Genomic DNA, 12,249 nt, shown 5'->3' with positions numbered 1-12,249 from the left:
AGGTTTATATTGCTATCATAGAAGAAAAGAAGCATGGCATCAACAGCTGACAAAAGGGTGAAAATTGAGTATGATGATATGCTTCTTGCTTGAGAATTATACCAAAATCATAAAAAGATACACAGTTTGGCGGTTACTTTGGTCAATGTGGCCCAAAAATAATTCTTGATAAAGAACCTTACATACTAAGACTTCAAAAGAATGTCACATATTCTAAAGACAAATTTAAGCGTGATGCACTAACGTTAGAAAGAAAAATTAGTGGCACCGGTTATCTTCTTCCGGCGCTCCAAAGTTCATGGAAAAAACCAGATTATTATCTTACTCTCTGTGCCTAGCCAGTTCAAATGGCAAAACAGGAGTCAACATTTGATTCATGCTTAGATTCTAGAACAATGAAATAGAATTCATAAATGGGTTTTACGAAGGGCCTGGAATTCCGAAGGATCCGTTTTCAAGATAGTCATTAATGCTTTGCAGAAAATATTTGCTAAGCATTCAACGTTAGTCTATTAACTAACAGGCTGAAGCGTATTAAATGACTGATAACGTTTCATAAAACCAGATCAAACGCTTCTATGTTTACAAATGCCCGGTGATATACTAGAAATTAGAACCACTCATATGTATAAATGTAGTTGAAAGTAACTCAGAAAGTTTCCCTAATACTACGGCTAGTAGTCATGGTCGCTTAGTAATAAAACTTAACAAAAATGACACTTTTAAAATCATTGTGGGGTAGATGTCTCATAGTCTCTACAAATTTTTAAAGTTCATTTTCTGCGGAAATCCGACATCTGGAATCCTCTTGTCTTAAAAAGAACCACTGCTTTTCTAATACTTCTTATCCGCTTATAAAGGTTTTAATTGTGGAACCGTGGTTAATATTTTGCTCAGTTACTATTATTCGAGGCCTTGCCCCTTTCGTTAATCATAATACGGATTGAAGACAATCGTACTTTTGATGTTTTTTAATGGAGTTTAATGTGTCAATGCAGAATAAGAATTTCCGTAATCGGAACTTTTTTACCACCTAGGAAAATAATAACAAAGAGTGCATAATCATTCAGGCAATGATAAACAAGCCCCAGCTTAAGAAATAGCTTTTAAATTTCTATTGGATTCCGGGCTACTCCAATATCCGACAGGTGTCCATGCAGAACAAATTGTCGTCAACTGGTAGCAAAGATTGTGAACATTTTTTTAATTGTTTACTGAGAATGAACGGGGGTGATTATCGGGTCACAATCCTGTAGGACCGACTTTACTAGGTAATCTTGCTACCCGTTTAGTCGCATTCTGTGCCTAACACTTGCTCAGTGTGTCTACTTTGGGGGAGTTCAATGATAGAACACATACAGGACCTAGCCACTATAACTAGTAAGCAGATGTTTGCGTGACACGATGGAGACTTCCAACTATATAAAGGGAATTCAAGAGACCGTTTTTCAAGTAACAGCGATTTAAGAAAATTTTAACAATATCATTATCACTGATCGTTTGCCCATATAAAAAGGTCGAATAAGATTCACTAATATCGTTAATAACCCTCACTCGTTACGTATAATAATAAAAAATGAAAGCTTCCGCTATTTTCTCCGCCAGTGCTTTATTGGCACTTGCTTCCGCTCAATCTAAGACCGAACAGGAAATTGCCATCGTCTTAAAAGACATTTTAGACCACCGCAGTGACTACCTAAGATTCCAACTTGAGCACCCAGATATCCAACCTCCAGAAGGGTTGCTACCTGTATACGAGGCTTACAAGACTCGTACTGACGACTCCTACACCACTTTGTTCAGCAATATCAACGTTGATCAATTCCACGCTTTGGTCACTGCTTTGCCATGGTACAGCGAAAGAATTGTTCCTGCTTTTGCAACTATTGTGGAAGCTGGTGGCGCAACTGAAGCTCCAGAGGCAACCGCTGTTCCAGAATCAGCTGAAGCTCCAGAACCAACCGAAGCTCCAACTCCTGCAGCTCCAGAACCAACTGAAGCTCCTGAAGCTCCTGAAGCTCCAGCTCCAGAATCAACCCCAGAAGCCCCAGAAGCCCCAGAAGCCCCAGCCCCAGAAGAACCTGAAGCTCCAGCTCCAGCAGCACCAGCTGGGGGCCCAGTTGCTTCCGCTGTTGCTCCAATTCCAACCGGTGTTACTGGAAACGCTACCACCGGTGCCCCAGCCGCTCCACCTGCGTCAACTACTCCACCAGTAGTAAACCCAGGAGAGAACGCTGGTAACATCAATGCTTGGTCCACTGCTTTGGGTGTAGCTGCTGCTGGTGTAATCGGTATGTTGTTGTGATTAGCTACGGTTAGTCACTTCTTCTATCTTTGTTCCGGATTCATGGGTTTCGTTCCAGTGAAAATACCAAGCAAGTTATTGATGGTAAGAACACTTGCTCGTATGTATTGTTTTGTCTATGTTTGAGCCCCTTCGATCTAATTAGAATACATAAGGCTGGCTTTATTATGTTCAATTCATTGAGCTAATAAAAATATATTACACATTTTAGTTATATAAGAGATAAGATAATAGTCAGTATGATGACTCCTTTATTCTGTACATTATTTCCAGTTTTTAATCTTTCTGTGCTTTGCTTGGGATGTCAGTTATCATGTACGGCGAGATAGATTACAGATATTACCCGGTTTTGATATAATTTATCATGTGACTGATTCGTCCCTTGGGGATCTTGGGCAAACTTTGTTTCAGTAATTATGTTCATGATACTGTTCTCAGGAGCCAGGAGAATACCTCATCAATAGTTACAATAAACTACAACCATAGAGTAGGTTGAAGAAGAGGAGCACGAATTGTATTATGTACAACCCGTACCAACAACCCCACCAGGGTTCGAATCAACAAAACCTCTACCAGCAGCAAACAGGTTTTGTTAATCAGGGCCAGCAGACAAATCGTATCCCTACCGCTGCAGGCTTTGGAAATTACCAACAATACGTTCAACCGCTTCCGCCTCAACAACAACAGCAACAACAACAGTCACAACACCAGCAACAACAACAACAACAGTACCAACAACAGCAGTACCAACAACAGCAGTTTCAACAGCAACAGCGTAGTTATGGTGATATGAATATCTATCAACAGCAGCAGCCACAGCAAACTGGTTATTATATGCAGGGTCAGTTTCAGGCACAGAATCAATTACAGACTCAATTGCAGCCTCAGAAGACTTCTCAAATGTATGGAAATTCCCCAGTTACAGGGATTACATCAGCACCAACAGGGTTTGACCAGGCTTTAAAACCGCAGCAAACAGGCTATTATGCACAACAGCAATGGCCTAACGAGCCTTTGAAACCTAATGCTACTGGGTTTGTGAATTCTTTTGCCTCTAATGGTATCAACAAAGAACTACATATTCCCCTAATTAGGTTGTCCTTTATTACTCCAGCAGACCAAGCTAAATTTGAGAACTTGTTTAGACATTTTGTTCAAAAGGGATCAAATACTATCTCTGGAAGTGATTGTAGAACTGTTTTGCTTAGATCCGGGTTGAACCCCTCTCAGTTAGCGCGTATTTGGACTCTTTGTGATACTAATAAAGCCGGCGAGTTATTATTTCCTGAGTTTGCATTAGCTATGAGTTTAGTGAACACTGTGTTAAAAGGTGATTCCATACCACATGAGTTACCTCCCAAGATTAAAAATGAAGTCAACGGCTTTGTTGATGCTATAAACTTCAGTTGCGCAGACCAAGCTAGTGAGGCGAGTACTCCATTCGATGAGTTCACTATTGGAATTGGTACGTTGCACCCTCAAGCAACAGGTTTTATGCCTCCAACTTCATTTGGTGTGCCAATGTTGAGTCAAATGACAGGTGGTACAGGCACAGGTACTAACTTCCCTATGAACACCACATTTAATCAAGTAATGCCTTTGCAATCTCAACACACCGGTGGCCTACCAAATCAGGGGATGATGCAGCCGCAGATTACAGGAGGAGCACAACCTAGTATGTCAGGAAATATGACTGGAGTGATATCTTCTCAAGGAATGATACAACCACAGCTAACTGGCGGAACTCCATCCACTGTGCCCATGCAACGTCAAATTACAGGTGGAATGCAATATCAAGCACCCATACAATCTCAATATACTGGGGGAATGCCATCTCAGGGTACTGGCGGGGCTCAAAAACCGTTAAATACTGGCAGTATGCCTCAAATTTCATTTGGCCAACCACTACAGTCACAAAACACTGGTAGTGCTGTCCAACAACCGATGAACAGTGGCTATACACCCGCAGTGCAGTCCCAACCTACAGGTTTCTTACCACCGGCTTCTTTTGCGCCTACAGCTCCGTTAGTAGCTCAGAAAACTGGCTTTGGTAACAATGAAATATATAACAATACTAATTTCATTTCCAAGTTTTTGGTTGAGGAAGATCGGTTAACCCCAGAAGAAAAGTCTCTATTTTATAAGATTTTCGACACTTACGATTCTGAAAAAACCGGCTTGTTACATTTCAAAGTAGCGGCAGAAGTTTTTAGGAAGTCTGGTTTAAACAGGAGTGATTTAGAGCATATATGGAACCTATGTGACACTAATGGATCTGGACAGTTGAACAAACAAGAATTTGCTCTTGGTATGCATCTAATTTATCGGAAACTGAATGGCTATGCAATGCCAAATGTGTTACCACCAAGTCTTGTCCCAAGTAGCACTAGAATTCTGAACAATGTTAAAAAACAGTTGAAAGGTTCCACTTCCGATAAGAATAAAAAAGAACCTACCAGAATTGACGGTTTAGCTTTTAAACATAACGATGACGATGTTTTGCCAAGCTTCAGAAACCGTAGAAAATCCACTGTAGAACAACAACATGCAGATGAGAATAAAGAGACTATCAAAAACTTGAGGAATGCAATTGATGAAAAAACCCATCAGCTCAATTCTGAAAAATCTTTATTACAACAGTTGTTGCAATCTCAACAAGCTGAAGATGAGGAAGCAAAGAAGCAGATAGAAAGGTTGAAGGAACAAATCTTGTCGCTACCTATTGGTGATGCAATACCACCGCATGTACCACCTGAATTAAGGTCTCGGTTCGAATCACTGGCGAACAAAATACCTATTTTGTTTAATGATATAACTCGGATCGATGAGGAAATTACAAGCGCTAAGATACAGCTTTATAGCGCCAAGAATCCTTCTGCTATAGTTGGTAGTGGTCCTAACGGAGAAATTACAGAATATGATCAACGTAAAGCAAAGCAAAAGGCACTTCTAGCTTCTAGAATGGCTGCACTCACTGGAACTACTATCGATGCCCCAGGTGCTGAAGACATTGAAATCGAGGAGAAGAAATTTAGTGAACAGGTTGCGAAGATCAGAGATGAACATAAGAGAAACAGAGATATCATTAATGATATCAAGAGTTCCATTACTGAAATATCAACTCCCGTTAGCACACTTATCTATGGTTCTAGCGATGGTTCTAAAGCAGATCCTTCCCAACAGAAGTGGGAGTTAGGTATTGACTTAGAGCCCGAAGTCTTCGAGTTTGTCAAGCAGTTGCGGAATAAAGCGGAACAAGAGCGTCAAAAAAGAGAGTCTGAGGAAAGAAGCTATAGTTTTAACAGGTCCCAACAAACCCGGAACACGGAAAATGCTATGCGCTCTTCTACTACCAGATCACCTTCCCGCTCTCCAATACAACCTCAAGTGCATAACCATTTGCCTCCTCGCTCGCCGCAAAAAGGCTACAGTATAGCTGCAGAGGACCGCAATATTCAGACGGCAAGCTATAAGCCTTCGGGATCTTATTACAGTGACTACAATGATGCAAATGGGAGAGCTGAATATGTCAAACAACAAGCAAATAATACTGGCGCACAAGGTTCTGAATCCGGTTCTTATAATAGAAATCCTAGTAACAAAACCTCTGTATACGATACTACTGCTTCTGTTGATGAAGAAGAGGATGAAGAGGAGCGGATATTGAGAGAAAAACTCGAGGCTTTGAAGTTAAGGAAGAGAGCTGAAAGACAAGCTGCCATGACTAGCTCTATTCCGAACTCTGAGAGCCCTAGTAATGCGAAGATGGACAGCGATGGTAATAGCTCATGGGATGATGAACCCAATGTGCCATCACAACCCACTATCAGTACTAGGTTGCAAAAAGTTACAAGCATGCAAACTGGTAGCGATGATACTTTGACTACTCCAGCATATATTAGCGCTAATAATACTGGGACAAGTGAAGCGTCAAAACGCTCATTTTTTAAGCAACCCGATGCTTCGTCCTCAACTTTTGATCTAAAGGCTGCCGAACAACAGAGAAGATTACAAAGGGGTCTGGATGATAGCGACGGCTGGTCAGATGACGAGGCTGATAAAGAAGAAAATGGAAACCAAACCAATGGCGATATGGGTCAAGACGGTAATAGTGCTCAAAGTTACCGGCCTTACACTCAGGTGACTGCTCCTTCGCCTGTTCCTATAGCCCCACCTTTGCCTCAACTAATTAAATCAACTAATATCGCCTCAGAAGCAGAACCTAAAAATGAAGGAATGCTGCAGCACCCCCCACCAGCAAAAGAACAGCAACCAGGTGCCGTTTCTTCCACTTCTCCTGCAGTTCCGGTAGCTCCTCCTTTACCACCAATAAAGTTGAGTAGTGGCCAAGCCGCAGAACATAACTCTCCTGATGCTAACTCTGCCGTGAACAATGGAAACAACTCTGATGTATTGTCTTTGCCTGAATCTGTGGACAGCGAGGATGAATATCGGACACCCAATATTCCCTTTATACCGCCACCTCCACCGCTGCCATAAATTATTCCGTCGAGTTATATTATTTTCCTCTGTAGCGATCTAGGATCTAAAATTATACTATTTACATATTTGACATCTTTTTATATTAGTATGAATATGTCTGCTCAATCCTTTTACTTATTCTTAATTTTTGTTATGGGGTCTTCGAACTCATTACTATTCCCTACATCAGTCACTTTACTTGGTTCTATAATATCTCTTGCCAGCTCATCTCTGACATGATTAATGTATTCTTCATCATCATCTCGTGGTTCGTATATGGTATGGTCAACTTTTATGGTAATTCCACATATTTTGGCTCCATTAAGATTATCAACAGCTAAAACAGTTGACCGCTGATCTTCATATTTTAGATACCCAAATCCTCTGGATTCACCTGTTTCTCTATTCCTAACGAGTTTAATATCTGTAGGAACTCCGAACTGTGAGAATATCGTTAAAATATCACCCTCCGTTAGTTCGAAATGCATTCCGCTAAAGTAGACATACCCTTGATCTTTATATTGATAATGCCACGATGCTTCTACTGTAAGTATACCATGATCCAGTTCCCGTTCACTCAATTTCCTGATCGATTGTATCTGGTTCATGATCAATACAATTTCTTATCAGACTTCTGTCTAACTTACATTCATCAACAAGTTATCTATAATCTTCAAAAAGCGTTAATTATTTATTATAAACAAAATCTACGCAATGGAAGAATAAAGGCCACATGACGAATTATACAGAAAAGTTACGCAACTTTAGCAGCTGCGACGTTGCAGATGGGTTATTGAACCTATATAAATTTGCCGATGGTGGTTGCTTTAGTAACTTGCAGCGTTGGTCCGGAGAAATAAAGGGTACTACTGTTGGTACTGCGTATACGGTTCTTTTCGAGTCAGATTCAGATGTTATAGAGGAAGTTAATTATATTGATTTTGTTACGGAGGGTTCTATCATAGTGCTTGGTCTGTCCCTTGAGTACCAAAGTAGTTTGGCACCATTTGTCAAAATGGAACAAGGAATCTACGGTGGGTTGATGTCTACAAGAGCTCAGTACCTTGGTGCTGCTGGTACGGTAGCCTTCGGCAGAATTAGAGACATCGATGAACATAGAGCTCTTAATTATCCGGTATATAGTTATGGATTGAGTTCATGTGCACCTAAAATGATCGTAAAGCCTTCTGCTGTGAATGTTCCCATAACAATATTATGTAGTGACGGTATTAGAAGAACATTAGAGCCGGGTGATTATATAGTGGCCGATAAAAATGGAGTAGTCCGTATTCCTACTAGACTAGTGGATATGGATCGACTGATCAATTATATTGAAAAATCCATTGAAGCCGATGAGCTCGTTGCCATTGATATTAAAAATGGAATACCAGCTAAAAAGGCTCAAACAGAGCGTCGTGCTATATTAAAACAACTTTTATGAACTTTAGGTATGCAATATGAGAAAATACAGGATAATTATAATAGTATATGGAGATAGATATTAGGAGTGATATATGAAAACTGTATCATATGTCTCAATGTTAGTGAAACATCTATCTATAAGGTATTAGTTCTGGGAATATCATGAATAAATGCTTATTTCGTAGATTTATACTTCCCTTTTTTTTTGGTAGCCTCAGCAACTAGCTCCTCAAATACTTGGGCGTCTTCCTGCTCCATCGGCGTCCTATAGGTCTTCTTGAAAACCTTCCCCAATAAATATAAAGCCTCTGCCCTCCTTATCTTGGTACCCATATCCACATGCTTTTCTTCTAGTACATTATCACATACACTCCTTAGAGTTGACATGATCTCAAATTTAGAGCCATGCCAAGCTGCAGATAAGACTTTACCCATTAAAAGTTGCTCCATCTGAGCCAAAGCTTCAACCGTCGGTTTTGGTAGTTCATTTCCTTTATCATCACGTAGTGGCTGATCTGATTCCACCGCCTGTTTTAACTTTTCAAGCTCTTGCATGGTATTTTGTGCGTCCAAGGCGGCTGAGACTGTCCTCACAGTGTCCACTACAAAGCCACATTTAGCTTTAACGGATTGAAACAAACCACCAACGCCCCAGATTCGTTGATTTTTCAAAAATATATCTGCCTTCTGGCAATATACTTCACCAATAGTATGTAAAATATCCAATCCAAACGATTCCATTTTTAGGAGATTCGCTTCCTCTTCAAATTTCTTTTGAAATGCAACCTTACAAGGTTCATCATAACTACTTTCAGATAACACAGATAACCTGTCGCGGAGTATTCTAGTTAAGTTTTCAACAGTCTTCTCCTTCTCTAACTTCTGTTCCTCCTCAAACTCCTCCAACTTCGTCTTCTTTTTCGATTCAGGGGCCGGGGACTTGAATTTGGTTTCCTTAATCGACTGTTGATCATTACCAGATTTTCGATTAGAAGAATCAGCGGATATAGAACTAGGAATTGAGTTTGAAGATTGCGCCTGAGAATGGCTAGCATTACTCATAGCAACTTTGTTTGCGCTTTCTTTTTCTTCCTCCTCTTTTTTCTTCTGTTTCTCTTCTTCATCCTGCTGTACCAATTCTTCAGTTTTCTGAATATTCTTCAATAATGTCAATTCACCAATATATGAAGCAAACGCATCACCACCAAATATTGCTGCAAATTGTTCTCCAGCGTCTTCAAATCCATTCTGTGGTACTGCTTCCTCTTTTCCGAACTTATCATATTTTGCACGTAAATCCACGTTACTTAGTACTTGGTAGGCTTCAGATATCGCCTGAAATCTTTCAGTGGCTTTGGGATTGTTTGGATTCTTATCGGGATGCTCTTGGACTGACTTTTTCCTGTAAGCCTTTTTAATATCAATTGGTTTTGCATCTGAGGGTACGCCCAAAATATCGTAATATGTAGTATCGACGACCATGGAGCTAATAGTTTCGAGAATAGTAAGCGTGTTAACCCGTGTAAAAAAGCTATTGATTCAATAACCTAGCACGTTGCTAACTATTGATAATGGTCACCTAACTAATCAAAAGAGGTACTACATATGGTGAAATCAACCATGCGCCCACCTTCATATAATTTCAAAAAATAAAAGACCGGGTAATACGATATCACGGCTTTTGACTTTAGCAAGCAGTTGACCGTTATATAACGATCAAACAGGTAACCACCTGGTAATTATATAATTAAATATGAATTATAAAGAACTAATATATATATTTTAGTTTTCTCTATTTCTTTACCCTTTTAAAGCGCGTTTTGCCAGTTAATTTTAATCAGAAGTAGTTTGTCCAATGACCAATAAATCGGACTATAAATCCTTTTACCATATTTTCAGTAATACTCTCTCTTCAATGACTGAATTAGTATATCTAGTAACGCATCACTTGAAATGCTACACATCGTTAATGCGTGTCCATTTTTATTAACGATGGTTACCTATCCACAGTTGCTGGATCATTCACTTTAAGAAAAGGTTTAAATACAACTCGCCAAGTATGAAACGTTTCAATTTGGTTGGTGGACTGCTCTGGATTAACTTTTTCCAGGTTTGCTAAACCTCGCGGCAATTTGCGACCAGCAGGGCCCCTGGCTCTACTTTGACGAACATCTGCAGACATTGTTTCACGTGAATCTGAGGAATCACTTGGCGACTTGGACTTATATTCATTTGTTGAATCTGGGGAATGTGAAGACTGCTTCTTTACTACTGAAGGAGACAACTGCAATGGTGGCTTTCCGGATAGAGAGAATAAGCCATTTAAATTTTGCGCGAAGTTAGCCCTTGAGGTACCGACTTTATTAACGCTGGAGTGATTATGCTCTTCAAAATGCTTGCTACCAAGATGTTCAGCTTGTTGCCTTTGTAGCATCTCTTGGAAAGCTGCTATTTTTGAAGATGGCTTCTTTGGAACTAATGGACGATTTTTTGGTTTTTGAGGAGATGTGGAAGACGCGTTAGTAGACCTTGGCGTTGAGGATACATTTTTGAGACTACTTGAGATATCAGAGTTTACAGAAGAGCCCAGTTCATCGCGGAGTTTCGAGGAGCATTTCGAGGCATCTCCCGTACGATCCCCTGTAAGCAACATAGAAGAGGGTTCATTCAAGAAACCTTGATTAGTCTCTGGATTAAGATCATCATTAGTGTCTTTGAAAGTTAATATTTCAGTTTTAGAAGGGGAACCTAGGTCAACACTAGGAGATAAATCAGGTACAGTTTCCACAATATTCTGATCTTCTGAACTTTTTTTAGACAAGGATGATTGAGAAATCGCTTTGGATAATGAATCCACAGAGTCGCTAGATAATTCTTTTTTATTATCATCAACACGTCCCGTTTTAGTTTTGGTTTCGTTTTCAGGGATTTGCTTAGATTTGGGACTCCAAACAGATGACTCCAACGAATTTTCTCTGGGTACTGGAGGCAATGTTAAAGAATTAGCTATTGGATTCATTTCAGTATCAATTTCCAAGTGAATGCCAGCTTGCATTCCTTCATCTCCAGTTTGCGATCTAGAATCATCTACCGCATTCTTATCTTCTGCCCCTCCGGGGGGACCCATAGTTGGAGTCACAGGCGTAGCGCTTCTTTGTTCTACATTAGAGTCCATAGAACTAGCCCGTGCTGATTTCTGTTCAGCCATCTTCTTCCTTAAAGCTTGGTTAAGTAGTTGATTTATTTCTTCCGTTGGTGAGTTAACAATGGTACCTAACTCGAACTCTATTCTGCCAGTACTAAGAGGGTGGAAAACTGACGGAGAACCTTGTTTTTTTTCGTTACTTAAAAATAATGAACCTTCAGAGGGAACGTCTGCAACCGAACCCTCCACAGCCATCGATGAGCGTTCAGAAAATGTTGAAGCTATTTCTCTTGGGTCAAGACTAGATGGTTGCATACCGTCCTCATTCATATTGGGAGGATATCCTTCGCTCTGCTCACTGCTAATGACTTTACTGATTGTGTCTGTAGGTTTCCGAGATAGTCTGGCAGGCCTTTCTGGGATAGGAGGAATAAATTGAGGAGTTCCAGCACTACGACTTTTATCGACCATTGGGTTTTCAAACCCTATTGAACTTGCACGAGTGGCCTTTTCAACTTTTTTATATTCACGGGTTAAAAGATCACCAAGTTGTGGCTTCGTCGGACTATCTGCGTAGTTATTAAAGGGTTCATAATAAGAACTACTACTCAGGTAGTCGTTTACAAAAGAGTCTGTTTGTTTGAAACCAGCCTCAAAATGGAGTACTGTAGAATCAGAAATATTATTTGATTCTGACTCTATTTCAACGTTGAATTGGTCGTCCCCCGCTTTGGAATCACACTGTATCATATCATCACTAATACCGAAGTAGGGGGACGCGGTTCTTTCAGGACTCATACCATCCTCTCTTGTGGTCCTTCCCTTAGGTCTTGTAGGAATTTTAGGCCTCTCTGGGATAGGTGGGATTTCCGACATTTCTCGAGAAGGAATAGTT

At 40.2% G+C, this 12,249-nt stretch overlaps 6 protein-coding genes across 6 annotated transcripts; 3 read left to right on the top strand and 3 right to left on the bottom strand.

Moving 5' to 3' along the window:
• Positions 1-1,576: 1,576 nt before the first annotated feature.
• Positions 1,577-2,305, top strand: TIR1 (GPI-anchored mannoprotein; the record flags this gene model as incomplete). The annotated part of the gene is made up of 1 exon (XM_018132267.1): positions 1,577-2,305. One exon carries the CDS (start codon positions 1,577-1,579, stop codon positions 2,303-2,305), a length of 729 nt encoding a protein of 242 aa, XP_017987756.1.
• A 519-nt stretch (positions 2,306-2,824) lies between these two features.
• PAN1 (actin cytoskeleton-regulatory complex protein PAN1) lies at positions 2,825-6,805 on the top strand (the record flags this gene model as incomplete). Its single annotated transcript, XM_018132266.1, has 1 exon — positions 2,825-6,805. The coding sequence occupies one exon, from the start codon at positions 2,825-2,827 to the stop codon at positions 6,803-6,805; it is 3,981 nt and encodes a 1,326-aa protein (XP_017987755.1).
• Positions 6,806-6,918: 113 nt separating this feature from the next.
• IST3 (U2 snRNP complex subunit IST3) lies at positions 6,919-7,395 on the bottom strand (the record flags this gene model as incomplete). The annotated part of the gene is made up of 1 exon (XM_018132265.1): positions 6,919-7,395. One exon carries the CDS (start codon positions 7,393-7,395, stop codon positions 6,919-6,921), a length of 477 nt encoding a protein of 158 aa, XP_017987754.1.
• A 125-nt stretch (positions 7,396-7,520) lies between these two features.
• AW171_hschr42669 (bifunctional 4-hydroxy-4-methyl-2-oxoglutarate aldolase/oxaloacetate decarboxylase) lies at positions 7,521-8,228 on the top strand (the record flags this gene model as incomplete). The annotated part of the gene is made up of 1 exon (XM_018132264.1): positions 7,521-8,228. The coding sequence occupies one exon, from the start codon at positions 7,521-7,523 to the stop codon at positions 8,226-8,228; it is 708 nt and encodes a 235-aa protein (XP_017987753.1).
• A 155-nt stretch (positions 8,229-8,383) lies between these two features.
• On the bottom strand, positions 8,384-9,691 carry DJP1 (Djp1p; the record flags this gene model as incomplete). Its single annotated transcript, XM_018132263.1, has 1 exon — positions 8,384-9,691. One exon carries the CDS (start codon positions 9,689-9,691, stop codon positions 8,384-8,386), a length of 1,308 nt encoding a protein of 435 aa, XP_017987752.1.
• Positions 9,692-10,205: 514 nt separating this feature from the next.
• AIM21 (Aim21p) lies at positions 10,206-12,230 on the bottom strand (the record flags this gene model as incomplete). Its single annotated transcript, XM_018132262.1, has 1 exon — positions 10,206-12,230. The coding sequence occupies one exon, from the start codon at positions 12,228-12,230 to the stop codon at positions 10,206-10,208; it is 2,025 nt and encodes a 674-aa protein (XP_017987751.1).
• Positions 12,231-12,249: the final 19 nt, after the last annotated feature.

This window comes from Eremothecium sinecaudum, chromosome IV (assembly GCF_001548555.1).
Source record: "Eremothecium sinecaudum strain ATCC 58844 chromosome IV, complete sequence".
Taxonomy (NCBI): Eukaryota; Fungi; Ascomycota; class Saccharomycetes; order Saccharomycetales; family Saccharomycetaceae; genus Eremothecium; species Eremothecium sinecaudum.
Note: the sequence above shows the minus strand (reverse complement) of the source record. Positions and strands in the feature narration are given on the sequence as shown.